At 52.1% G+C, this 27759-nt stretch overlaps 1 protein-coding gene across 1 annotated transcript; it reads right to left on the bottom strand.

The window, feature by feature from the left end:
- Nucleotides 1-434: 434 nt before the first annotated feature.
- UBAC1 (UBA domain containing 1) lies at nucleotides 435-27759 on the bottom strand. Its single transcript, XM_003422795.4, has 10 exons — nucleotides 27566-27759; nucleotides 20739-20859; nucleotides 19483-19556; nucleotides 16222-16329; nucleotides 14874-14976; nucleotides 14437-14545; nucleotides 13472-13694; nucleotides 5953-6039; nucleotides 5129-5267; nucleotides 435-1096 (listed from the first exon to the last, which is right to left on the bottom strand). Exons 1-10 carry the CDS (start codon nucleotides 27701-27703, stop codon nucleotides 981-983), a joined length of 1218 nt encoding a protein of 405 aa, XP_003422843.1. The 5' UTR covers nucleotides 27704-27759; the 3' UTR covers nucleotides 435-980.

The following is a 27759-nucleotide window of genomic DNA, read 5'->3' as shown; positions in this document are numbered from 1 at the left end:
GGATGACTGTGTGAGCAAAGTGAGGTACCTACGTACAGTGGCATGTTAGCAGCCATAAAGAGGAATACAGTCCTGACGCAGGCCACAACACGCATGAGCCCTGAAAACATTATTCAGACAAATACTGTATGACCTCATTGATATTAAACAAGCACGTACACAGAAACCAAAGATTATTAGTGGTTGCCAGGGAGGAGAGGGAGGGAGGAAGGGGGAGTTTTTGCTTAAGGGGTACTGAGCTTACGTTCACGGTGTGGAACGGTTTGGAAAGGACAGCAATAATGGCCGCACAACTCGAAGAACATGATCAATGTCACTGGTTTAAACGTGTAGAAATCCAATCAGCGAATGTTTCGTTGTGTGTATTTTCACTACCATAAAAAAAAAAGCATACGACTTGTTCTTTGTGCACTAAAATAATGCTAAGACAGAAAATTGGAAAAAGAGCAATTGTTTATTAAAGAAAAATCACCTATGAAATACTCTACTTAAATTAGTATGTCTGATATGAACACTTTGAGTTGAAACATGCCTTCTTTCATACAAGTGGATGCTAATGTAAACTCCTAAGGTTGGATTCAGGCAGCCTCCGGGGGCGGCAGGGAACACTCTCTGGAGAGGGGCGAACGTTCAACTTCCTAGTGAAACATCGGTCACTTTTTGTAAACACCGTCAGATGCTAAAAACGCAGACTTACAAACTATCATCATAGAAGGTTTTTAAGCAGGAAGATTAAAAATTGGGAGCAGATGCCACCTTGAGCAGTCCAGACAAGGCTGGGAGGGAGGTTTCTGCAGCCCCACCCTCCTGGCCCTTCTCCCCGCAGCATGCACCCTCAGCTGAGCTGAAGGGTCTCTGCAGCCCTTGGTTCTTCTGTTACCAGTGAACCCCCCAGGACCTCTCGCCCGGGGAAGCGGTGAGGAAGCGCCGGCTCTGAGCCTCCACCGGTGGCCACCGCAGCAGGGAGCAGCTAGGCAGCACTACGTGCGGTTCAGGGTCTGGAAGATCCTGGAGATCTGCAGCATGACAGGTCCTGTTTCAGGGTCGTTCATCCACTGCGTGCTGTTGAGTGGGTTCTCGAGCATGTCTTCAAATGCTGTGGGGAGACAGAGCAAGACAGGCTAAGTGGCAGCCGCTCTGCAAGCTTAGCCACGCACCACGTGGACCACCTTCCGCTCCTCGAACTTAGCCACACATGTACACACACGTGGACCACCTTCCGCTCCTCGAACTTAGCCACACATGTACACACACGTGGACCACCTTCCGCTCCTCGAACTTAGCCACACATGTACACACACATGGACCACCTTCCACTCCTCGAACTTAGCCACACATGTACACACACGTGGACCACCTTCCCCTCCTCAAACTTGGCCATGAACGCACACACGGACCACCTTCCCCTACAGCTTCCTGAGTGCATGCACTCGGACCACCTTTTCCTACGGCTTTATAAGCATAGACGCAGACCACCTTCCCTACGGCTTTGTGAGTGTAGACACAGACGGCCTTCCCTACGGCTTTGTGAGTGTAGACACAGACGGCCTTCCCTACGGCTTTGTGAGTGTAGACACAGACGGCCTTCCCTACGGCTTTGTGAGTGTAGACACAGACGGCCTTCCCTACGGCTTTGTGAGTGTAGACACAGCCCGCCTTCGCTACGGCTTTGTGAGTGTAGACACAGCCCGCCTTCCCTACGGCTTTGTGAGTGTAGACACAGACGGCCTTCCCTACGGCTTTGTGAGTGCATGGCTCACACGGAAACCACTTATGCGTGGCAGTCTTCACTCCTGAGATTCACCCAGCTGTCCATGTCTGAGCCGCCCATCCAGCTGGTGAGGCGGGTGTAACTGGCTGGCCCACAGACTCTGAAAAGCGACCTGGCAACAGCAATCAGGAGCCTGACAGCCACGACCTGTGACCAGCTATTGCATCTCCAGTCCCCTCAACAAAATCACCAGGTGCAGAATGACCAGGGGCAAAGGTGCTGCTGCAAGACAGACTGGAAAAACCTAAACGCTCAGTCACAGGGAGATGGTTAAAAACCAGCACGTTAAAAGTTTAACTAAGCACTTATTCAAAATGATAACTTTGATTTTCTAAACAGTTCTACAAAACTATTTCCCCAGAAAGCAGAGGTGCCTTCTGGCCAAGCAGCCGGGCTGCCCACGCACGCAGCAACATGGAGGGCGTGTGCAGGGGTCGGCTACTTTACGCAGGGGACGCGGCCTTACACAGGGCCTTGTCACATGGGCAGACATTGAACCATGTCAGGAAAGTGGTACCATGTTCACAGGCCTCGCGACAGCACGTGGCACAGGAATCCACTGCTACTCGGGGTGGAAGAAGACCAGACCAGCCTCAGTGCACATGTGACAACAGGCTTTAGCTGGGCTCACGGGTGACAACACCCAGCCCTAACAGTCCCCTGGAATTGTTCTCATTAAAACCCTCTGAAACCAGCTTAGGAAGCCAGAAAGATTACCACCACTGACCACTCTGAGAGGGATCACAACAGAAGGTCCCAGACAGAACAGAAGAAAAATGTAGAACAAAATTCAAATTCAAAAAGAGACCAGGCTTACTGATCTGACAGAGACTGGAGAAACCCTGAGACTATGGCCCCCAGATACCCTGCTAACACAGAACTGAAGCCATTCCTGAAGTTCACCTTTCAGCCAACTATTAGATAGGTCTATAAAACAAGGAGCCCTGATGGGTCATTGGTTAAGAGCTTGGCTGCTAACCAAAAGACGGACAGTTCAAATCCACTAGCCGTCCCTTGGAAACCCTATGGGGCGGTCCTACTCTGTCGTATAGGGTCGCTATGAGTTGGAATTGACTCAAAGCAATGGCCTATAAAACAATAACACCTGTGAGGAACGTGCTTCTTGGAACAACCAAGTATACAAGACCAAATGGGCATTGCCTGCCCAAAAGCAAAGGTGAGCAGGCAAGAAAAAAATCAGACGAATGGAAATGGGGAACCCGGGGTGGAAAGCGGGACGGTGCTAACACATTGCGGGGACTGCAATGAATGTTACAAAACAATTCGTGTATAAATTATCAAATGGGAAACTAATTTGGTCTATAAACTTTCACCTAAAATGTAAAAAAAAAAAAAAAAGCCCGAAAGAGAAGCCAAAACACAACTTGGTCATATGAGAATGAAACAGAATGGAAGGGTGGCACCACAGACCCAGGAGACAAGAAAGGATGGCCCCCGAACAGCGCTGGGACCCTGATCCCATTTCCTCCCAACAAACGCCGAAATGAACTCTGAAGGATGGAAGGATTGAACCAGAAGATACAAAAAGGTGCTACATGGGACACCACGGACAACTGTTCATCTGAAGAGGGACTCTCTTTCTGCATGTCCTAACTTCGACATCTCAAATATGTCACTGTAAAGATGGCGTCACGGCATCGGACCTCCTCGAACTTCAGAAGGGCAGGGAGTCACCGTCAGCATCAGCCCAAGGCTGATTCCCATGAGGCAGAGGTAAGACGCACCTCCTCTCTCCGACCTTCTCTACCAACTCGGACACCAGCCGTTGCCCCCGCAGCACTCTCTATGTCTCTGCTGGGTTTGCTAATTCACTGCAGTGGCCACGCAGAACTCACAGACCACACCCACAGTTATGGGGTTTATTAGGAAGCAACAGGTTACAATTTAGGATCAGGAATGACTCAGGGTGCAGTTCTTTGATCAGGACAGCTTTCTCTCAGCTGTGCCCGCAGGCAGGCCTCTTTTTGGCCCTGGCCCCTAGGCCTCTGCCCAACTCGGTCAAGTGTTGTAAAGCTCCTTAGCTATACCAGTAAGTGCCCAGCAGCACCCCACTCTGCCAGCAAGCCTCCTGCCCAAAGCCGCTCAGCTCTCTCCCTCCGTGGGTCAGCACACTCACTGTAGGCCCTTGTTAAACTGACCAATCCCTCGTTAGGGTCCCACCCCCCCAAGAGTACCATGTACGTTATTTGCACAGTTAGCAGGCTGTCCAATCCCTTTAGCGAGCCACAAACACAGTATTTACATTGCCCCACCCAATCAGCGTGCGGGAGTCAGAAGACCACGCATGGCGAAAAGGGCCACATGAAGTAACTCACCGCACTGCGGTCATATAAAATCACAGAGCTACCTTGCCCCATTAGAATGACAGTGATCAAAACAACAGGTGCTGGCACGGTCGTAGAGAAAGTGGAACTCTCATTCACTGTGGAAAAAAAGTTAATCATAGAACCACTGCATGAGCCAGCAATTCCGCTACCGGGTATATACCCAGAAATGCAGGCACGAATGCAAACGGAAAGCTGTACACCAACGTTCCCTGCAGCACTATCCACAACAACCAAAGGTGAGACAGCTGAAATGCCCACCAACAGGTGAACGGATAACCAAAATGTGGCCTGCAATGGCATGCTCCGCCGTGAGGAGAAATGAAGTCCTGACGCATCCTACGACACGGATGAACTCAGAAAACGTGATGCTGAGTGAAGTCAGTCAGCCGTGAGAGGACGAACACTGTGAGTCTCACTTACATGAAACATCTACAACTGCAGAGACAGAGATGAGGTTATTAGTGGTCACCAGGGGCTGCAGAGTCCTGGTGGTGCGACGGTTAGGAGCTCGGCTGCTGACCTAAAGGTTGGTAGTTCGAACCCGTGCAGTGGCTCCAAGGGAGAAAGACCTGGGATCTGCTGCCATAAAGATCACACCCTAGAAAGCCCTCTGGAGCAGTCCTGCCGTCACACGGGGCCACCACGAGTCAGCACCGACCTGACGGTGCCCGACAACCACCCAGAGGCTGGGGAGACTGGGAAACGGAGAGTTCGTGCTTGAAACACTGCTGCATACGTACCTCACAATAAAAACAAACAAATGGCCAAGAAGTCCGATACAAACACAAGGGTAAAAGTCTAACCCCATGTTCCCCTCGGACAGGTGAGCCTGTGCCCTGATGCCAGGGCCCCACAGTGGCTTAGGCAGGCACAACACTGAAGCACACCGAGCTGTACGGGGGAGACTCCCCGCACACAGTGTCACCAGCACGCACCCCACCTGCCTGTCAAGGTCAGGAACCAGCTAGCCACGGGCCCGCCCTGAGCCGTGTGGAGGACACGCACGTACCTAACAGTGTCTTAGGGTTGGTCAGGCCCAACTGCACCACAGGGTTGTCCAGGATGGCTTGGAAGAGGGGGCTCTCGGGGTCCATGCCCTTGTCCAGCTCCTCGGGGGAGGGCTTCCGGTCCCCCAGCAGCCACTCACACTGCAAAGGCGAGAACGTCAGAGTGGCGGTGAGTTCCTTCCCGGGACACACCGCGAACATCACACTGCCCGCCACCGGCCCCAGCCTCTCCATTCACTCCCCGGGTCCCCAGGACTTCTTCTAGCGTGAGAGATGGCCACGTAAAAACACGCCCAGGCCCAGGCTCAGGTGACGTGAATGTCTGAGCTGGCCTCCTCAGCAGCCCTGGCACCGCCATTCAAAGGCAGTACGACTTCTCCAGCCCCACGGCGCAAGGAGCGCCGGCAACAGTCCCAGACACCCACAGGCCTGTCCCTGCGGAGCGGCCCCGGGCAGGACGGAGTCATCAGGACAGACCCAGCAGCTAGAGCTGAGCCAGCTGAGTCATCGAGCAGGTGGCACAGCAAGCCCACTGCCAAGTCCAGCCCAGCAGACTGCCCCTTAGAGGCCAGTGTGTGCTTGGAGAACAGGAGCCAGCAAGCACACAGAAACAAACCACACACGCACACATGAACACGGGACGTATGCTGTTTTAGGAAGAGAGAGCCCAGAACTCTCTCAGCCAAATAACGCATTTTTAGGATTTTGACTATTTGAGCCCTCCACCCTCCTGTGCTGCTTCACAAGCAGAAGAGCCGAATGCACACGAAAGCGGCCAGGCGTGCAGGCACTTGTGACGGGACTCCGACCAGGGCCGCGTACTCACGGCCGCATTCTGCTGGTTGTTGTTCACTCGGAGAGCGTCGATCACCTCCTTCTCATCAAACCCCATCTCCATCAGGGAAACGACGGCCTAAAGCAGAACCACACACCCCATTCAGGGCCACGCTCAGGAAGCCAGGTGGCAAACCTCACCAGTCAGGCATCTGGTATGGGGTTGAGCTGCTTCTCATTACAGCATCTTAGCGAAAGGCATTTTAACATAACATCACTGGATTTTCTGCCTCAAGATTATGTTTCCTGACTTCCAGCCAATGTGGCGCCATAGACAGAAGCACCATGCCATCCCTCCACACCAAGGACTCGAAAAACTAAGCAAAACAGGGACAAATGTTATTCCTGGAACCTGAAATGCCAAATGAAAAGAGATCGATCTCAGCCAAGCACTGAATGGAATAAGAAACTGGTAGAGGATGGAGAGTGAGGAGAGATACATGTGGAGGGCCCCATCAGCTAACATAGCACGGATCCGCCGTCTTGGACGCCAGCTGGGGATGGGCAGACAGGGAGCACAGGAAAGCAGCTTTGAGGAACTCCCAGCAGAAGACAGAACACCTGGTAACCAGTGATACACGCTTTCCCACTCCCATTCTTCCCGCTGCTCTACCTCCAAGCTTCTTAGCTGGCTACAGTGGCTCAGTCAGCTGGGAAGAAGTACAGCGTCCCTGCCACTTGGATTTGCCCCACCCAAGTCTGAGATCAGCAGACAGGGAATACGGGAAAGCAGCCTCACCAAGTTCCCAGCAGACGACAGAGCACACTGTAAAAAGCCACATATGGCTTCCTAGCCCCCCACCCCACCCTTGGCCTCCTCTGCTTCCTGCCAGTTGCAGTCTCTTGGCCAGCAGGCAACTGCTTTGGCCTCAGGCTGCTTGGATTCACCCTGCCCACACTGGCCGGGCACCCGAGCTGGTATTTGTTCTTTCTGTCTCTTTTGGTTTCTTCTGTGGCTCCTACCACCTCCCCCTCCTTCCTCCAGAACACCTAGCTCAGTGCACCATCTTTCCTTCTTGAAAGGCTGTGAAGCCGTGGTCAACTGGGGAACCACTCCCCCGGCCTGCGACACCATGCTGGTGGGAGCCCTGAGGCTTTTTTTCCTTGTTTTGATTTGTTTTACTTTGTTCTGTTTGTTTTTTTCTTTTTGCAGCTTGGGACCCCCTTCTAGCCGGGCTGCACTGCACAGCTTAGGAGCCACTCCCCCAATCTGCAGAGCCTCGTAGGTGGGATCCTTGGGAGCATTTCTTTTTTTCTTCTTTCTCCGCTTCTCTCCTCTTCTCCCCGCCCCTTTCTTTCTTTCCTCTCTCTTTTTCCCTTTCTGTCTGTCTTCATTTCTCAGTTCTCGTCTCTCTACACGTACCTTCTTTTCCTGTCTCCTGAATACCTGGTGCTATGTGACATCTATACCCCCTCTAGCCAGGCTATACTGCGCAGCCTGGTAGCCACTTCCGTAGTCTTAGCAGCTCCACTGCTGGGACCCTGGGACTCTTTTCTTTTTCTCTTTTCCAAATTCTTACCTAGTTTTTTTTTTCTTTCTTTTCCCTTTCTGCTTCTCTCCATTTCTCGGCTTCTCATCTCTCCAGTCCAATAGCAAGCTCCCTTAGCACTTTTTTCTTTCTTTCTTTGCTTTTTGGCTCCTGTTTTTCTCTCCCCTCTCTCCTCTTTCCCACACCCCTATTAGCTCCACATATCACAACCTCACCCCTCCTTCCTGCACCATGCCCTGAACATTACACCCCCAAGCAGCACAGGGAAGGCCTACTGGAACCTGCCCAGCACTGATTCCTGGCTCCCCCTGTTGGCCCTAGTATGTGCCACAAACAACCCATCCCAGCCCCTCCCCTTCAGCTGGACCTCCCCTGCTGTATCATAGCTGAGTGACTGGCCCTGCCCATTGGACAAGAAGGTGGAAAGTAGTGTGACTACAGATGAGCAAACAAAGAACACACAGACTGCCTGCTCAGACATAACCAAATATAACAAAAAGGCAGGACAAAACAAACCTACAATCAAGAAACAAAGACATAACTACTGAATGTCCTGAAGACAGCAGATAATATCAAAACATATTAAAAAAACAAGACAGGATGGGTCCAGTAAGTGTCCAAAATAAAACACCAGATGACTTTCCAGTAGAAGTTAAGGCACTAGAACTACCTGACAGGGAATTCAAATCTCTAATATTCAGAGCAATCCAAGAGTTGAAGCAAAAAGCAGACAAAAATGAGGAAAAAATAGATAAATTTTTGGAAAAGGCAGGCAAATTCATGCAAAATACAGACAAAAAAATGCAACAATTCAGGAAAGTAATACAGGAACAAAATGCCAAAATAAATTCACAACTAGAAATCATACAAAAACAATTACAAATCCAAAAGATAAACAATAAGATTTCAGAAAATGACAGTATCGTAGAAGGGCTAAGGAGCAGGTTTGAAACGATGGAAGAGAGCATCAACGAAATTGAAGACAAATACTTGGATACAACTCTGTTTGAGGAAAAATCAGAAAAAAAGAAGGAAGAAAAATGAAGAAACCCTGGAAATTATGTGGGATACAATCAATAGCAAAAATTTGTGAGTGATCGGAGTTCCAGAACAGGGAGAGAAAACGGAAAACACAGAGAGGATCATTGAAGAACTGCTGACAGAAAACTTCCCTAACATCATGATGAAAACCTGACGATCCAAGAAGCTCAACAAGCCCCATATAGGATAGACCCCAAAAGAAAAACACCAAAGCATATCATAATTGCACTCGCTAAAACCAAAGACAAAATCCTGAGTGGCTTGAGAAAAACAAAAAGTCACGTACAGAGGAGAAACAACAAGATTAACCTCTGATTATTCAGCAGAAACCATGCAGGCAAGAAGGCAATGGGATGACACATACAAAACCCTGAAAAACCCACTGCCAACCAAGAATAATACACCCTGTAAGACGTTCATGTAATTACGATGATGAAATTAGGACATTTCCAAATAATCAGAAATTAAGAGAATATATAAAAACCAAACCAAACTAACAAGAATTATTAAAGGGAGTCCTTCGGTCTGAGAACAAACAACGTCAGACCACAGCCTGAATCTAGGAAACAAAATTGTACCCACCAGATACCAACCTAGGAAATGAACTCTCAGGGGCTATCCCAAACCAAAGCAATTGGAACAGGGAACCCCAGAGGTTAATCTATAAATGACAACAATGTCAGAACAATAAAAGAGGGCATAAACAGTATAGGTATACAACTCTTTAATGAAAAGGAAGGCAAGCGCGATATCAATAATAAACTGGTTCAAACCTAGGAAGATAGGGGTAAACTTCAAGGTAACCACAAAAAGAGTTAACAAACCTACTCATCAAAATAAAGAAGAAAAACATAAAGTCTCAATAAAAACAAAAACTACAAAAACAAAAGAAATGAAAAAGAAATCCACAAACAAAAGGAACTTAGCACAGGACATTACGCTGAGTGAAATAAGTCAATCACAAAAGGACAAACGTTGTACGAGACCACTACTGTAAAAACTCATGAAAAGGATTCCATAAAGAAAGAAACACTATTTGATGGTTAAGAGGGAGGGAAGGGGTGGGGATGGAAAAACACTTAATAGACAAAAGGTAGGCGGTAACTTTGGTGAAGGGTAAGACAGTATACAACACTGGGGAAGCCAGCAAAACCTGTACAAGGCAAGGCCATGGTAGCTCCAGACACATCCAAACTCCCTGAGGGACCAAACTGCTGGGCTGAGGGCTGTGGGGACCATGGTCTCGGGGAATATCTAGCTCATCTGGCATAACAGAGTTTATGAAGAAAATGTTCTGCATTCTACTTTGGTGAGTAGTGTTTGGGGTCTTGAAAGCCTGTGAGCAGCCATCTAGGATACTCCACTGGTCTCACCCCTTTGGGAGCAAGGAAGAATGAAGAAAACTAAAGATACAAGGGAAAGATTAGTCCAAAAGACTAATGGACCACTTCTACCACGGCCTCCACCAGACTGAGACAAGTACAACGAGATGGTGCCTGGCTACCACCACTGACTGTCCTGACAGGGATCACAATAGACGGTCCTGGACAGAGTTGGAGAAAAATGTAGAACAAAATTCTAACTCCAAAAAAAAGATTAGACTTGCTGGCCTGACAGAGACTGGAGAAACCCTGAGAGTATGGCTCCCGGACACTCTTTCAGCTCAGTAATGAGGCCAAAGATTGAACAGGCCCATGGAACAAAACAGGGGCAGGGACTGGAAGGCAGGAGGGAACAGGAAAGCTGGTAATAGGGAACCCAGGGTTGAGAAGGGGGAGTATTGACATGTCCTGGGGTTGTTAACCCATGTCATACAACAATGTGTGTACTAATTGTTTGATGAGAAACTAGTTCATTCCATAAACCTTCTCTAAAGTTCAATTAAACAAACAAACAACTACGTTTCCTTCCAGCTCTACTGAAACGTGTGTGGGCTTTCAACATTCTGCGCACTTGTTCCGGAGACCAGGAGGTGTGCGGCTGTGGCCTGGCCTGCAGCACATGAAGGCAGAAGGTACATTCGAGGAGGCAGCTCCACAGGAGCCAGGTTGGGGGTGAAGGCCCTGCCCACAGGTGCACTGACCACGCTGCTACATGGGCAGCCAGATCACTTCCAACCCTCTCAGGCCTGTCCACTGAAGTTTTGGATAAAAATGTCTTCAGCAACCACATGGAAACAGATTCCTGAGGGCCTTGGTATCCATGAACAAGCAGCGTTGAAGAAAAGGCCACATACATAAATCTAACTTAAACAGACCAAACACCACAGTGATTTGTAAAAAAAGGGGGGGAGGGCTTTATTCTGATTTTATCTTTTAAAAAAAAAAGAAACTGAAATTATTTTTTTTTAATCAAATATTTAATAAAACTTAAGCTCCAATTGTAAACACATGCTAGTTCTTAGCGTGAACAAAGGACAGCCATCGATGTTCTGGGGAAGAACATGCACTTTCAGGACCAAAACCACGATAACAAGGTAAAAATATGTTCGCCTCACAGACTTTGCCTCATGGCCCATTCTGCAGAAACATTTAACGGTTTCATCGGTTTTTCAAGGCTTCTCTTAATCCCTTGAAGCTCAGATCATTCTCTTCAGGTCCCCAGAAGCCGCTCCTGTTTCGACTTTCTTGTCACCGCTAACTGGCAAGTTCTGCCGGGTCCTGTGTAGGTAACTCAGACGCCCCACGAACCCCACACCTGCTATGGGACACACTTCCACCCTGCGTCAGTGAGGACAGTCCATGTCTCAAAGATGTCCCGGGGGTGGCCACTAGGGGGATGCTGAACTGGACCCAGATTATACAGTGGCTGGTTTGGAGCCAGTGTTCTCTGCTCAGGGCCTCGTTTGCTCTCCTGGGCCCCATCTAACCTAATCCCAGGAGCTCAGTCAGCGAATGCCAGAAGAGCTGGCTGTGCTGCAGTGTGTTATCTGAACAACGTAAGACAGCCTGGAAGGTCCTGCAATATCCAAGGACAGGACAGCTTTTTCTATTCGTCTCAATGAAAGCCATTCTGTCTCATTTCTGCCTTAGCCCAGAAAATGAACCCCCAATGCTTCCCAGAGGTTCTCCCTGGGAAGAAGCTCCCTGCCCTTCCTTCCGCTCTGTGGCGGTAGGGCTGTAACAGTCAGTGCCTGGGAGAGGCTCCTGCACCTCTAGGCCACAAGCTTCCTCTGCCTCTGCCCATGGCAAGAGAGGGCAGGCTGCACAAGGGCTGGAAAGGCCACCTGGGCTCAGTCCACGCTGTGCTCCCCACCAGTCTCTCCTGTGACACAGCGAACACTCTGATCCTGTCGGACTGCTGCTGATGTCACGCCTGCTACAGAAACCACATCTGATAAGCCCTTCAAACCCTGGCATTCTCTACTACAACTGTTACAAGAGAAGAAAGTCTGTGGAATGTTTCTAAAACAGAAAAGGAAAGGGCAAGAACGGTAACAGAGAAGTATCTTAGGAAAACGACCATGTGAAGAGCGGTGAGAATGACACACGGTTAAGAGGACAATAAAAACACAAAACGCAGGTCCGGCACCTAAGGAGATGTGCAGGGCCAGGGCAACAAGTGCAGACCAGACTGTGGAGGGTCAGACCCACCCAGGGATGCCGCCCCACCCTAACATGGGACCCAAACCAGATCCAGGCTTGGCTCCCAAAACGTGGAAGACTAAGGTAAAGCGACAAACTTGCCGCCACACCTCGACCAGCTGAGTCCAATACGAGAATACCTCCAAGTGCAGAGCTGAGCTCACCGGACAGGGAGATGCTGAGGGGACAAGAGCAAAGCAGGGACAGAAAGCTAGCCCATAAGCACACGTGCAGAGAGAGGGCTGCCCTGGGGGCAGGGGCTCCGACGCCCCACGTAGACAGAAGGTGGACCTTGGGCCCACAGGAGGGAGGTCAGAACCGACACCCTCGAGTAAGGCCAGGACCTGCAAAAGGTCTGAACAAGGACAGGCCAGAAGAGAGTGTCCCAGCTCAGGCTCTGTCTCCGCAGGCAGCCCAGGAGCCCCACCGAGATGCACTCAGCGTCACCCGGGGACACCCTGGGCCACATGGGTGCCCACCGCTGAACTCACAGCGGGACGTCTTAAACCCTGAGAAAACCATCTACGGCACAGTGAGAGTCGGGAGACCACGCCTGATCCGAGCCCTGAAGCCTTGAGCTAAGAGACCTATAATCTGAAAGAAAATATAAGCACGTTTAGGACCATTCCGTATATAAAGGAAGGAACTGAGACCCTAGTAGAAGAACAATTCGGTACAGAAGGAATAGCCACAGTCAGTCACCGCCGAGTCGGTCCTGACTCACGGTGACCCCACGTGTATCAGAGCAGAACTGCACTCCGTGGTTTTTGGTGGCTGATTTTTCAAAAGTAGGCCATGAGGCCTTCCTTCTGAGGTGCCTCCGGGTAGCTCTGAACCTCCAATCTTTCGATTAGTAGCTGAGCGCTTGGCTGTTTACACTACCCAGGGACTCCAAAGAAAGAACGGGGAGATGTGAAAACATCAGCAATGTGGTAACAATGACGAGGGGTGTGGAAATGCACACTAACCTCAACTGGCCAGCTATACCACAGAGGAAACCAGACCCCAGGTTTTTAGACCCTGCAGACACCACAGTGAAAGGGTCAATGCCCGGGCAGTGGTCTCTCTCCCCATTCAGGGTGACTGAAGCAGCGAGAGACGCTCTAGTCTCTGCACTCATCCAGCCCGAGAGGGGCTACAGCTCAAAGGGCACCAGAGATGACAGACACGCCCACAAACCACTTACAGGGAATTACAGTCACCCGGGTTCACGTGAGTATAACTTAAGAATCCCAGGAGGCCTCCAGGCCTGTCTGTAAGCCCTCATCCATCCAGCCTTGGCCAGAATGGTGGCCGACTCAGGCCTGTGGTCAGCCATGTGGCTCGGACTTCACCTGCACAGCGCAGCCTCAAGGGGAAAACAGCAACTCCACGCCAGAAGTCCGAAAACACATACCCGCGCATCTGCCCGGAATTCCCTTTTCCTTCGAATCTTCTTGAAGACCTCCGTTAGCTCGTCTCTGACCTCCTCTTCTCCCTCACTCGTCCCAGTGGGTGCCTCGGTGGAGGTGGCGGTGGCCTCCGAGGTGCCTGGTGAGGCCTGGCCTGGTAGAGGTGTGTCTATGGTGGGGTCCTCTGCGTGCTCGATGAGCCACTCCATGGCCTGTGTCACTGACATGCTGCAAAGCAACAAGAGACTCTTTCCAGCACCCCAGGCTGGTGAGGGGGTGCCTCGCGATTCCTGTGCATGCCCCACAAAGATGCTTCTGTTTAACATCCTTTCTAGCGTTAGCCGGTGACAGCGCACAGTCAGACTCTTCAAATCATTTAAGGATTAAAACAGGTATATCTGAAGCACTGGCCCTGACTCAAACTACCCCACACCCAGGCCAGAACAGAGACAGCCATTCACTGGCTAAGCACAGGGACTTGAACATGTGAGGTTCACAGTGAGCTTGGGGTCAAAGCGAACAGGGTCCTAACCCGGGGAAGAGTGTGGCCCCCGGGCTACTATAGATCTAAACAAACGATTCGCCACAGGGCACTCTATACGATCATACAAAGGACCTACACACGTGCTCCTAAAGAAAACTGTTAAAGGTAACAGGACACGTGCCTTGAATACAGGACAGAAAAGCGGTCCCTGTGGTGGACGTCCCTGCTACGCACAGGTTTAAACTTGGGTTCCTACAAAACGACAGCTGTGAGGGAACTCAGAGCCATATCAGAGCATCACCTCCCAGTCAGCGACGTTTAAACTCTCAAAACCCCGAGATGTCGAGGGCAGCTAACCTGTGCACGTGCTGAAGGGCCCTCCTTAAACCCCACTCCTACCAGAACTGAGTCAGTTGGAGCTAGGGCAGCCCCCCCAGGAGTGGAGAGACCGGTGGCCACTGGTGCAGGGAGGGAGCCGGGACGTACTGGTTCAGCCGCAGGGCCTTTACGGCTCTGGTCTCTGGAAAGCCCATTTCTGTCAGCTGCCGCAGGGCGGCTTCATCTACTCGCTCCTCCTCATCCTCGTCCAGCATGGCTGTGGGCAAGAGACAAACAGCTCGTGGGGACTGGGCAGTGCCACGCCAGCTCTGTGAGGTGCTCTGAGTTCCCCGGGCCGGCCGCCCTGCTCCTGACAGTTCTCTTAAACTTCTGAAAGCGGAGATGCAGCCATCAGCTCTCACTAGCATAGACAAGGAATGATGGGATACGCAGTTCATGAACCTGCGTCACCCAAATGTAGAAAAGAAAGGATTCTTCCTGCCCAGCTCCCATGCTGAGCGCCATGGGGACTCACAGGGTCTATAGGGCTGGATCAGTGGGGCCTGAGCATACAGCCCAGCCGTCGGCCTGAGGTCTGCACATACCATTTGCCTTCTTAAATAATTCAACGGCATCAGGGTTCAGTGCAAGCAATTTCTGAGCCACCTCGATGAGAGATACCAATATTTTCCGGAGTTCTGTCTGGAACTGCAGGGAAAGAAAAAGCAAGTAGGAGGTAATTCCTCTAGGTGCCCAACAAACTGTGTGACCCACCCTCCTGACCCAGAACTCTATGGCATTACATTGCCCTTTTGTTCCTGAAAGTCTGGCTCCACTGAGGAAGAGGGCGACAGTAGGGAGGAGTGACCAAACGTATCTCTCTGGGGCAGGGCACAGACCAGGCGGCCGGAAGGTTCTGTCAGCACAGGCACCTGTGGACGTGGCCTGAGTGCCCGTCCTCCCAGAGGCCTTAGCTAAACACCACAGAGAAAGCCCACCCAGGGCTCGGCGCTAACTCTATGTGCTGGGATCAATCGTTTGTATACGGCCTTCCTCGACATGGTCTTGTACTCCTACAAGATAACTGGGGGGCGGGGGGCTATGCACATAGGGTCCTGTGGCCCACCAAGCGGACTGGGCAGCCTGCTAACAATCCCAGGAGCAGTGTGACCCACGGCCCTTTGCTCAAGGAGGAAATGGCTGGCCAGTAGCTGCTGAGGAAGCCGAGACCTCTCCTCTGGCTTCGCTGGAGAAACAGACCCCGCCTCTGATCTGACGGACCACACAGACCTACTCAGCCTTCTGTAACAAACCCATCTTCTCAACGAGAAGAAACCCTTTCACGGATGGGCTCCTGGCTCTGTGGACGGAGAAGGGGGATCAAATAGCTCTCCTGTCTCCCACACAAGCCACGGGCCACCAAGTGAAGTCCATTCTGCACGCAGTGTGACAACACACTGGGCAAAAACACTGGAGCCCAACACACACAGCCAAGGAGGGACGGCCTCTGCAGAATGTTTCAGAGATCCAAGGGAGAGCGGGGGCTCCTAACCCTGCTCTTAGATGAGGCCAGACTCAGAGACAGGCAAAGGCCAGCCCTCGGCCTCTATGACACTGCCAGCCTGTCACTCTGGGCCAGCCCAGGGAGCACCTGGAGCAGTTTCCCTCTAACTGAGAACATGCCATCCCAAAGTAATGGGAGACTTCGGATTTCTACACAAACGACAGTTTCTACCAAAACACTGGCAAGGTCCCCACAGTGTCGACCTTTTCATTCTTGCCTTCAAAAACTTTTTACTTTGAAATGATTTTACATTTACAGAAGAGTTACAGAAGCAGTAGCATTCCTGTATGCCCTCGCCCGGCTAACAAGCACTCTTCAGTGCCCTCGCGGAGCCCCGGCCACAGTGGCCGCGCTGACAGAGGGACAGCGCCCTCAGCTGGACCACTCACATCTCGCACGCTGGTCTGCACCACGGCCCGGTCCATGTTGTGGGAGGGCAGGTCGGCTGTTGCCTGGAATATAGCATCTCTGTCTGGGGTTGTCTGGTCTTGTTTCATCTGCGTGAAAAGGGGTGGGGAAGTCAGAAGTCACACAGGCGCATTCCAAGGCAGGTCCACGGAGTGACAAACAAGAGCTCTCGCTCGAGAAGCCTCTTTTCTACACGTGGTGGCAAACCCAATCTCTAGCCGGGAGCTGGAGCTATGCCCCCATCGTGAGCGGGGGGCCCCTTACATGCAGACGGCTGGACGTGACACACAGGCCACCCTCTCTCCCGCCTGACACCGGGAACAGCGTGCAGTGACAAGTGGAGGTAGAGAGCAGGCACCGTCCCTGGGGACCACGGCTGTGGCCGCAGGACACCACGCATGGGCCTGCACTGGGCTGGGAACAACCCTTCCTCCAGAGAAAAGCCCTCGAGACCCTGACCAGAGAAATCAGGCGAGCCCACCTGGACTTCTGACCTACAGAACCACGAGCTGAGAAATGAGTGTTGTTTCAAACTGATACGTTTGTGGCAATTTGTCAGGAAGCCACAGAAAGTGAACAGACTTAGAGGACGCCAACACGGGAGAAGCAGGAAAACGCAGGCTGTGCAGTAGGCGGGAAGGCAGCTGCCATGGGAGGAGGAGGGGGCCAGAGGTGCCCGGAGAGACATCTCCAAGAAGAAAGGAATTTGCAGGTAACCTGATGTGTGACATTTTCTGAGGGGCTTATCAACTCTATGGAAGAATTTGGAAATTTGGGGAAATTTTTGTGATAAGCGTATAGAAAGCTAAGCAACAAAACACTGAGGCAATTATTAACTCCAGAAGAAAACAAGGCTACATAATAAAGACTAACCAAAAAAAAAAAATTGTTGCCATGGAGTCAATTTCAACTCATAGTGGCCCTCTAGGACAGAGCAGAACTGCCCCAAAGGGTTTCAAAGGAGCGGCTGGTGAATTCAAGCTGCCACTCTTTTGGTTAGCTGCTGAACTCTTAACCACCGTGTCACCAAGGCTCCATAATAAGAAATAAGTCCGTTGCCATCGAGTCACTTCCAGTGGTTAGGCATTTAGCTGCTAACCAAAAGGTCGGCAGTTCGAATTGCCCCCCCCACCCCCACCAACTGCTCCTTGGAAACCGTATGGGGCAGTCCTACTCTGTCCTATAGGGTCGCTGAGTCGGAACTGATTCGACAGCATCGGTAGTGAAGAATAGGTCATCTCAATGCGCTGCTCACAGCAGCAAGCAGACGTACATAACGATTCTAACAGAGACGCTGAATCCTTCTTTAGCCAACATTAGGACCTCTCAAATTTCAAAGGACAGAGGGAGGGAGGACTGCGGAGAAGTCAGAGAGCTACCTCCACATCAAGAATAAGAAGGCAACAGAATCTCAAGCTTTAATTCAACCAACAGCGACACCCGCACACAAAGCAGAAACCCGGCCAGCTGAAGAGACAGTTAGGAGCTACAGACAAATGGTGCCTTCAGGGAGTGAGCCTCAGGGAGAACAGGACGATAAGGGTCGTTAGAAGACCTGTAGCACCGTTCGACTGTTCAATGTAAATACATGTGCTATTTTGATTTAAAAACCAAGAAAGCCATCCACACGTGAACTGATGCTTGACAGTTCTGCTGCAGACCACACGTAAACGTTCCACTCTGCAGACATGTGAAGAGGAAACGCAGGTGCACCGCGTTGGCTCCCCTGTGTTCTGTCCTGTCCCAACTCCAGGAAGTGGCAGGCCGCTGGCCTTTAAGTCTGAATACCAATGGTCACACTGTAATTTGAGAATTGCCTATCCCCACCCCTGCTACGGGCACTTCTCGGAAACCGCACTTCTCGGAAACCGCCTGACTCAGGGCTGGGAAGGCAGGCCCAGATCTGCTTCTGGAGATTGGGGTGGGTGGGGTGGTGTGCCCGTGTGCATGCCCGAGCTGTGGCCAGGTGTGGCTGCAGATATGGCAACTGAAACCCAGAGGCACACCTGCCTCACTTGTCCCGGATGAGACCCTAAAATAGCTCACCCTGCGATCCAGCCCAAGGGCCCAGCCCCGAGAGTTTGATCTTCTTTCTCTGGGGTGAACTTTCTCCCTAGAGCTTCAAAGCAGGAGTAAGAAACTGCCCTCTTGAGACCAGTAAAGAAGGAGCTGTTAAATTAACATACATGTCCTTCTACAAGAGCGCTTCTTTCTACCTGGGCACATGGAGGAGGGCTTGCTCAGAGCAGAGGGACTGCATTTGCCCACACGTGCCTTACCCTGTGACCATGGGCTTCACGAACATGTGGTCTGGTTCAGAGAGAGACCACGCCACATCTCACATTGTGCGCATGAGCTTCGTAAACGAAGCTTAATAAAGAACGAGCTTTTAGGCCAGTTACTAAACAACAAACTACCCAGCTACCCTACACAAAACAAAACAAAACCTGTTGCTGTAGGGTCGATTCTGACTCTCAGTGACCCCTCGTTACAGAGTGGAACTGCCCACAGGGTTTATGGAAGCAGGCTGCCACATCTTTCTCTCACAGAGTGGCGGGGGCCTTCGAACCACTGAGCTTTCAGTTAGCAACCGAGCGCTTAACCACTGCACCACTAAGGTAACTAAATTAAAGGAAAGATGCAGATTATATAAGTCAAGCCACTAGGCAAACCCCAAGGGACACCCCCTCATCCTGGGAGCAGACGACACAGGGAACACTGCTGCTCGAGCCACTCGGTGAGTGTGAGCTGGTGCTTGTCGCCAAGTGTGGGCCAGGGCGACGTGGGGCCTCCCCTCCCCTCGCACTCATGCTCCTGCTCTGTGTGGTGGGCTTGGTGCTCTCAGGACAACTTCCTGTCAGAGTGATTTAGATACCAGCCGAGCCGGGGCCGGGGCGGGGGGACAGGCAAATCCCCAGGGAGGTCTGATGGCAGCTGAAGGCATGAAACCCAGACTCCAGAGTGCGCTGGCTCTCCTCTGTGCGGAACCCAGAACCCGGTGTGACTGTGCGCTGGCCACATGATGGGGGCCCAGGAGCAGTGTCACCTAAACAGGTCCAGCCATGACAGAAAACTCCTTGCAGCCACGTCAACTGTAGCCAGGTTGCCATTCAAAAACTATGTATGGTGGGTCTGGGAACAACTGGAGTACAGAATGCTCCTTAAAAAGTAAAACATTAAAAGTCTCAGAAGTAGGAGACTTTTACCAATAAAGATCTCCAATTCCACATTTGGGAACTCACCTTTTCTTCCTCAGAGACGTCGGCCATCTTCGGAAGTGGAGCTGGGGCCCGCTTTTTTATCAGCAGTAAGACATCTACAAAAAATAAGTTACATCTACCAAGCTGGCTGAGGCTTCACATCCATGAAACAGCAATAAGGATGAGAAATGACCGGAACAAAAGGTGGGGTTCCCCGTGGCCCCTCTTCTACAGTCCTGAACTCATGCCCCTGGAGCATGTCCAGAGTAAGGTTCCCAGGCCTGACAAGAGCCAGGCTGTGGGCGACATGACCAGAAGGCACACAGCGTGCAGCCCTGACAACTGTGCAGACGGGGGGGACAGTCTCAAAAGTGGCATCATTTTAGTGGGCTCAGCTTGGAAGTCTGTGAGGCTGGCAGTTTGGTCGTGAACCTCAGAGCTGGAAATCTTGAGACTGGTTAGTCCACGTGTTCGTGTCGGCCCCCAACTCAAGGTGACCCCACGCACAACAAAATGAAATGCTGGCTGGTCCTACGCCATCCCCATGATAGGCTGTGCCCTGGACCACGGTGACTCCTAGGGTTTTTGCTGGCTGATTGCCAGGCCTTTCTTCCCAGTCCGGCTTAGTCTGAAAGCACTGCTGAAACCTGTTCAGCAGCACAGCAACACGCAAGCCTCCCCTGACAGGTGGAGGCGCACCGACTGGTCTCCCCCACGGAAGGCAGGACCTCCCCACTGAACCACCATGGCACTAGCGGTCATCTCCTGCCACCGGTTTTGAGCCTGGTTGAGCGTGTTCAAGGGAAGTCTGTTCACACCTGTAGCAGTGTCGCGACAGATGACTTAAAGGGACCCCAGAATTCAAATCATCCCTTGAAGAAGACAGAGTGCTGAGGCTTCTCCCCACGTGCCCTGCAGACACACAACCGGAAGCCATGAAGTGGACTGTGAGGACGTCTGACGATGCCGTCCAAAACCTCCACAGTCACGACACAACCAGCCTAAAAACAAAACCTCCAGAAGCTCCGGGGCCCCTGCCTTTGCCCTGAAACAGAATTAAGTTTGCGTTCAGCTTCTCTGAAGTCGGCTGTCTGTTCAGTTGTGGTTTCTGCCGCTTTTCACAAACTTTCCATAATGCAAACTTTCTTTTTTAATAAAGGAAAAATAAAACACTCTCAGTTGATCTGGTTTCCTTGCTCAAGTCCACTCAGGACGCTGACCTAGCGTTGAGGGGGCTTCACCTGTCAAGTTCACCACCTCACAGGTGCCAACCAAGCTGGGCCGTGAAGTGCCCTTACCTTTATCTTGAACATTCTCTTCTAAGATAGTTTTGGCATCGTTCAGCACCCTCTCTGAAGCAGCATGTATTAACTTATGATGCGTTACACTCTTGGGGTCTTCTAGGTTCCCATGTGCACACTAGGGAAAGAAATCACATAAACATATTTCAAAATAAAAAATAAACAAATTGTAATACTCATGATATAGTACCTGACATCTCAAGCCACAGCAGGAATTCACCAGTTTTTTCTCTGAGAAATTAAAGCATAGATTAAACCAAAGAGCTCCTGTCTCAGTGGTGGAAGCCAGCAGAAAGCCTAACGCCCGACCCGATGGCCCCCCATCAGCTGCAGGTACTCCTGAAATCGGTTCACGGCTTTGATTGCAATACCCACTGATAATTAGTGGCAGCACGAATCACTTCCTCCATCTGGAAAAGGTCTGCAAAGTAATCTTTAGATAAAAACAGCACGTCCACTGTTTCCTGGTAATCTGACTCGTGCACGCGTTTCTCTTTCTTCTGCAGACACGAAGGGAAGACGGAGAGAGCCAGGAAAGAAGGCCGGTTAGTCAGCAGAGAGCAGGAGACTGGAACCAGGCCACTGAAACCCCAGCAAAGTCCCGGGAACGGCACTGAGAAACAGCTGCAGCTACAGACAGTTCCGCAAGGGGCCCCGCGTCTCACTCACCAGGGCCCGGGAGCCCGTGGTACCAGGGGAGGGGAGGGGAAGAGCAGTGGGAGCGCAGGCACCAAAGTCTCCACACATGTGGAGGGCAGCACGGAGCTGCACAACCAAACTAGGGGCGCATCCCCCCCTCCACACACATACTACAGCTACCACGCCTCCCCCACCCTACCCTGACAGGAGCTCACAGATGGCCTGGGAACAGAGTCCAGCTCAATGCCACTGACTTCAAACTATGGAGAGGAGCCAAGAGCAGACGGCTTGTGAGATCCCCTCCAAATAAGAGTCTGTTATGGATTGAATTAGGTTCCCCCAAGATACATGTTGTAAATCCTAACCTCTGTGCCTGTGGTTATAATTTGGGAATGGGCAGTCTTCGTTATGTTAGTGAGGCAGGATTAGCATAGGATATGTCTTGAGTCATTCACTTTTGAGACATAAAAGAGATTAAACAAGCCAAGTGAGCAAGTGGAGATGGGGGAAGAGAGGTGCCAAGCCACATGAAGACTGCCTAGGAGCAGAAGCTCAGAGACAAGGACCTTCCTCCAGAGCCGACAGAGAGAGACAGCCTTCCCCTAGAGATGGTGCCCTGAATTCAGAGTTCTAACCTGCTACACTGTGAGAAAATAAACTTGAATGTCTTAAAGCCATCCACTTGTGGTATTTGTTATAGCGGCAATGCATATCTACAACAGAGCCCTGGTAGCTGGCTGGCAGAGGACACTGGTTTCAGCCAGGTCCTCACAGCCGTCCACAGCTCCTGAGCAGACATCACCGCGCCTGGTCAGTTCCTTTCGTTTGGACAAGAGTTCTATGAACGCCCTGTGCGGACACCATTCTGCGTAGACCTCGCAGATGTGGACGGCACCATGACGGTACAGACAGCGACCGTGCCATCCCTGCCTGTGCGCTGGGCTCATCCTGAGCACCACCAGTCTGCTTCGATGTCCTCCTTTGTGCAGCATGGCCACACACACCACCAGCACCCAGTTCACTGAGTGGCCATGCACCAGGGACTGGTCACTGGCCTGCCGTGGCAGCAGCTCCAGACTGGGGCAATGTCAGTAGGCTGGGAAGCAGTAAGTCACTGGGACTCTGGCACCAAGAAGCTCCCTCAGGAGCTGAGGCACTGGGCTGGTCAGCGGGAAGCCACTCTGATCACTACCCAAGGCAGCCCTCCTCTCCCTGGCACTGACCCCAGCACCTTGCACAGGCCTGGCCACGAGTCTCTCAACAGCACTAACCACAGCTGGTCCCAGGCCCAGGGCCTCACTGGCGAGGGTGGGAGAATACACTGGGTCACACACAGGAAGAGCACTCCTTTCTCTGCACATCGGCAGTTAGGAAAGCCGCTGCTGGCAAGGGCAGTCTGCAAAATCCCTCCCTGGGGCTGAGAGTCCATGGCCAGAAGAGGCTGCTGGGCTTCTGCTCCCACCCCTCATCCCACTCTGAACCTGAATTTTATAAATACTTCACACTGCAGTCTATTCAGACAGGTGGCCACAGAGGCAGTGTGTAAATGCATACACACCTGCGGGTGCGTGTTCACTTCTTGGCTCGTGGGGTACACACACAAACTGGGCACTGCACCCGAGCACTGATGAGGTACCTCACCTGGTGGCTGCAGTGCCACAATCAAATGGCCGCCAAGTCTTCTCCTCAGGTGGACAGGTGAGACAACAGGGGTTATGAGACACACACTGGACAAACTGTAACCCAAGTTCAGGAACTAAGTTTCTGCAAGATGACCACAAGGCAGAATGAAACTGTGCAGAGACCACAAGGAGAGAAACCTGCCAGGGATATCCTATGACCCCAAACGACGGGGCCACTGAGTCAACTGCAGCCCCCTCCCCCAGCCAGAATCTGCACTTGTATATGCCACAAAACATTCCACAGACACTTCTGAGAGGGAGTACGAGCTGAAAAAACTATCGGGTTTAATTTTTTGTAACAATTTAAGCTTTAGCAAAAAAGCTTCAAAACGCAGAACCGGGAAATAGCTATTTCCTTGCTGTTACTGATTGCCTGAGGTTAGATTCTGGTTTTCTGAAGATAAGGAAAAGAGCTGGGTGAAACCGCTCACTGGGTGCTAATACTTGTTACCTGACTCAGCACCTGAGCGGGGGGTACATCCTGGACCGAGCGGACTGCAGCAGCATCCTGGGATGTGACCCTAGGCCCAGGGCAGTCCCCAGTCCTGCCTTGGGTGGAACAGGCTACGTCTCAGGGCTCGGCACAGACCCCCTGGGAGCCCACCACCACCTTCCCCCTGCCGTCACCAAGGCCCGAGGAAACCAGCACACATACCACTGCAGTCCTCTCAGCAGGAGAGACACCCAGGAAGACGCTCTACCTCTGAACACTGGGGCTTTGAGACTGTCTCAGGTGTCCGATACTGCTGTAACAGAACACCACAAGTGGATGGCTTTAACGAACAGAAATTTATCCTCTCACAGTCTAGAAGTCTAAATTCAGGGTGCCAGCTCTACGGGAAGGCTTTCTCTCTCTGTCAGCTCTGGGGGAAAGTCCTTGTCTCCTTTCAACATCTGTGGGTGCAGTGTTCCTTGGAGATCTCTATGTGTCTTGGCATCAATCTTCCCCTGGGTCTAGGAGGTACTCAGTGCAGGGACCCCCAGGTCCAAAGGACATGCTCTGCTCCTGGCTCTTCTTTCTTGGTAGTATTCAGGACCCCTTTCTCCCTGCTCACTGCTCCTGGCTTGCCTTTTCTGGTGGTAGTCAGGGCCCTCTTCTCCCTGCTCACTTCTTTTATCTCTTGTAAGATAAAAGGTGATACAGGCCACACCCCAGGGAAACTCCCTTTACATGGATCAGGGCTTCCTCCTGAGTAAGGGCACTGTATCCCACCTTAATCCTGCCTGATTAACGTAACAAACATAACCTAATCCTACCTCATTAACCACAGAGATTAGGATTTATATCACATAGGACAATTATATCAGATCACAAAACAAAATAGAAGACAACCACACAATACTGAGATTATGGCTTAGCCAAGTTGTCACACATTTTGGGGGGGTACACAATTTAATCCATGACAAACAATAACTATAATCTCCAGTAACCTAAGGTTGAAAACAGGGAAAAAGGATCACGAAGGCTTCAGGGGTAGGCATACATTCAAGCAAAACCAACAAGGCCCAAGACGACACCGGGTAGACCAGGTCGTGGGACGCCACTTCACCATTTGTGACAGGGCAGAGAACTGCCCTGGGCCCTGAATCCAACAATGGCTCTGCTCCCAGAAATGCTGGGTGCGTGTCCCCGTAATTCCAACACCTGTAGCGGGCTAGCTCATCCGTCAAGTTCAGAACCCAGCCTGTGATGCAATTTCCCAAATGATCCCCAAATTGGCTCCTGAAGAGAAAGTCCTCGGCTGAGTGTAAACAGCACCAGGAGCCAAATGGGGGCACCGTGGTCTCACCGTGCTTTGTTCTCAGCAGAAGCTTCCAGGAAACTAGGATGCGGCAGCTGCGGACAAGCCTCAACACCACCCCGGCCATGGCCAGGGAGTCCCACCTCCCCGCAGGAGCAGTAACCTGGAGTCTGCTTACACCTGATACGTCTTTTGAAGATTCACCTCCATGGGATGGAGGAAACGGAAAGGGACTAGCAAGTGCCACGTGACGTTCTGGCAATTTCACGAATGTCTGCTACACTCAGAAGAGTGTGTGCCATTACAGTGGTAATTCTCTGAAAATCCTGGACCACCTATGACACAGGATGACTCACTCGGCCCCCTCCCCCTCTCCACGTGGGAAGCTAGAGACCACCAAGTGATCCCAACTGGGAAAAAATAAAAAAGGGCAAGGCAATTCATTTAAGAGCTACAAGACTAGCCATCTCTTTACTATAATACACTCCCAGGAGTACTGTGGGGGGAGAACAACAACAAAAAAAACCCACACCCTCCCCCCTGCAAAGTGGAGGGGAAAGAGCAAGAGGAAAATAAAGCCAGCTGAAGCATGCACAAGGGGCACCTGGGAAGGCCTGACGCGACAGATACAGACACAGGAGAGGAGCCTCACTGCCTGCAGCAGCGCCACCCTCAGGTGGCATTCACACACACCACGTGGGAGTTCTCCCTTTCGAACTAATGCGTCCGACTGCGGCTGGGAAGAGCTGCTCCGCCTGCAGAACGGGATGGGCGTGGAGGTGGGAATGCTTTCTGGTGGCTCAGCTCTGTGCTTAGTAACTCAGGTCAGCTCTTCTGCTGTCAAACTCGCCTGCTGGCCAGAGCCTGCACACCTGGAGAGACTGCAGAATGGAATACAACTTCAACTTAGAGTAGGGTAATTCCCAAAACAGTCCCAGACAACGCATCTCAGCGCTGACCGCAGCAGCAGCCCCTACTGCGCTGGCTGCCCCGAGCGCTCCTGAGGCTCGCCAGCAAGCATCTGCGGATTGGTCAGGTCTTGCTCATGTCCTGTTCCCCTTCATACAACAACATTACAATGGTCACGGAAATCTGGGCCATTAGTGAGTTAGGCGACACGCCACACCAACTTTACTCCTGCCTTACTCAGCAGGTGGGTTTCTCGGGCCCATCCAGGGTCAACAGTTATGAACTGACAATGTACTTCCATTCTTTGCAGGGACCCGCCGTGATCCTGGCCCTGGGCGTGTGGATGCAAACCCTATCCCTGAAGTCCTAGGTGGGTGAGGACACAGCACGTCAGTGAGGTTTTTAAAAATATACACAACTAGACAACCAGTAACCCCTGGCTCTGACAGGCCTGAATGCCCAGAGAATCCCCAACCTTCTGCCTTAGCAATGTTTTGGTGGCCTTCTAGAAGCCTAAGCCACACTGACTGGGCCGGGGGGGAAAAAAAAAACAAGAAAGCGGCCAAAACCTACCTGCTCCTTGAGCATGTGAGCCTGGAGCCCCCTTGGAGTATTCCAGAAGGGGGCTTGATCATGAAAGCAGAGTGTTCTGGCCTGCCTCACAATGACAAAACCAATTCATGAACCTGACTCCAAAGAACTCTTGGTGGAAGCCCTGAGTATACGTCAACGGTGATGGAGAGCTTGGCAACGGCCACGGGTGGTGGCTGCACAAGACTAATGGAATCAACGCACTGACCTGCGTACGGAGCGAAGGACACGCTGACAGATGTCGTGTCGTATATACATTCACCACAATAGGAAATTGAAAAAGGACTGTCTGTGGTGGGTTGTCACCGTGATGCCGAACACGCGCTTGCACTTGGAGACAAACCACTGCTTTATCTTCGCCACACCGACTTCGCACACACGCAGATGCATAATTCACCCCGTGGAGTCCCCATTAGAAACCTGCAGGCTCGGTAGGTGACCTGAATCCTGCTGAGGAAACCACTCCATCTTTCTTCCCCAGTGAGCACGTACAGTGCCGGCCTAATAGCAATGCAAAAGCCTTCGAGAACTAGTTTCAAAAATTCGTCACTTAACCAGCTAACTATACAATGACTACATCACTGTGAGTAAACTTCAAAAAGGGGGCCCCCTTTCCTAGACTTAAGCAACTCGATGGATTGAAAGCGGCCAGGAGAGCCCCAGCGCGCCGGCGTGTGGGCAGGGCGCTATTTTCAGGGGCTGCAGGCAGAGGCACCAGTGGCCAGAGGCCAGCACAGCCCAGGCCACCCGAGGGAGAGCTCCAGGCAGCAGGCTCTGCGCGCACCGAGGGGCCTCTCTGCCACGGTTCCCTTCCCGCTTCAGCGTTACCCCCGGCTGGCGGGGAAGCCACCGAGAAGGCCACCAGCCTCCACCGCAGCAAGTAAGGGCGCCGCTGGGAGCCCAGGAGGGCCCGCTGCCCGCTGTACGTGGGCCTCTCCGAGCCTCAGTTTCCCGATCTGCACCTAATCCCGGGATGCGGGGTGTGCCTGCCACTGGGAAAGTGCTTCCCGAGCTCGGAAACGACCGTCTAGAAAGTGTGGGTTTGTGGGGCGAGGAAAGCGGCCGGACGCTGCAGCCCGGCCGGCAGAGGGGACACTGCGGGGCACGGCCGGGGGTCGCTGTGGGGCACGGCCGGGGGGCGCTGTGGGTCACGGCCGGGGTCGCGGCGGTCGGGGCACGGCCGGGGGTCGCGGGGGTCGGGGCACGGCCGGGGGTCGCTGTGGGTCACGGCTGGGGTCGCGGGGGTCGGGGCCCGGCTTACGTGCTTCAGGCAGCGCTCCTTGAGCTTCTCCACTGAGGTGTCCTCGGCCGCCTCCTCCAGCCACTCGGCGCCGTCGGCCGCGCAGATGTGCAGCCGCAGCACCTTGCCCGCGAAGATCTTCTCCTCCTGCACGAACATCGCGCCGCCGCCGCCTCAGGGGCCTACGCCCGCCGCCCAGGCCGTGAAGGTCACCG

This window comes from Loxodonta africana, chromosome 9, assembly GCF_030014295.1.
Source record: "Loxodonta africana isolate mLoxAfr1 chromosome 9, mLoxAfr1.hap2, whole genome shotgun sequence".
Classification (NCBI taxonomy): domain Eukaryota; kingdom Metazoa; phylum Chordata; class Mammalia; order Proboscidea; family Elephantidae; genus Loxodonta; species Loxodonta africana.
The sequence above is the reverse complement of the archived record's forward strand: the minus strand, read 5'-3'. Positions and strand labels throughout refer to the sequence as shown.

What these genes read in the sequence shown, in the direction of transcription:
- UBAC1 (XM_003422795.4), bottom strand. Translation starts at nt 27,703, where the DNA reads ATGTTCGTGCAGGAGGAGAAGATCTTCGCGGGCAAGGTGCTGCGGCTG. An exon ending in TGCAGACCAGCGTGCGAGAT is followed by an intron (nt 14,977 to 16,221) that starts GTGAGTGGTCCA and finishes CTTTCCCTGCAG; the next exon opens with TTCCAGACAGAACTCCGGAA. An exon ending in CAACCCTAAGACACTGTTAG is followed by an intron (nt 1,097 to 5,128) that starts GTACGTGCGTGT and finishes GTCTCCCCACAG; the next exon opens with CATTTGAAGACATGCTCGAG.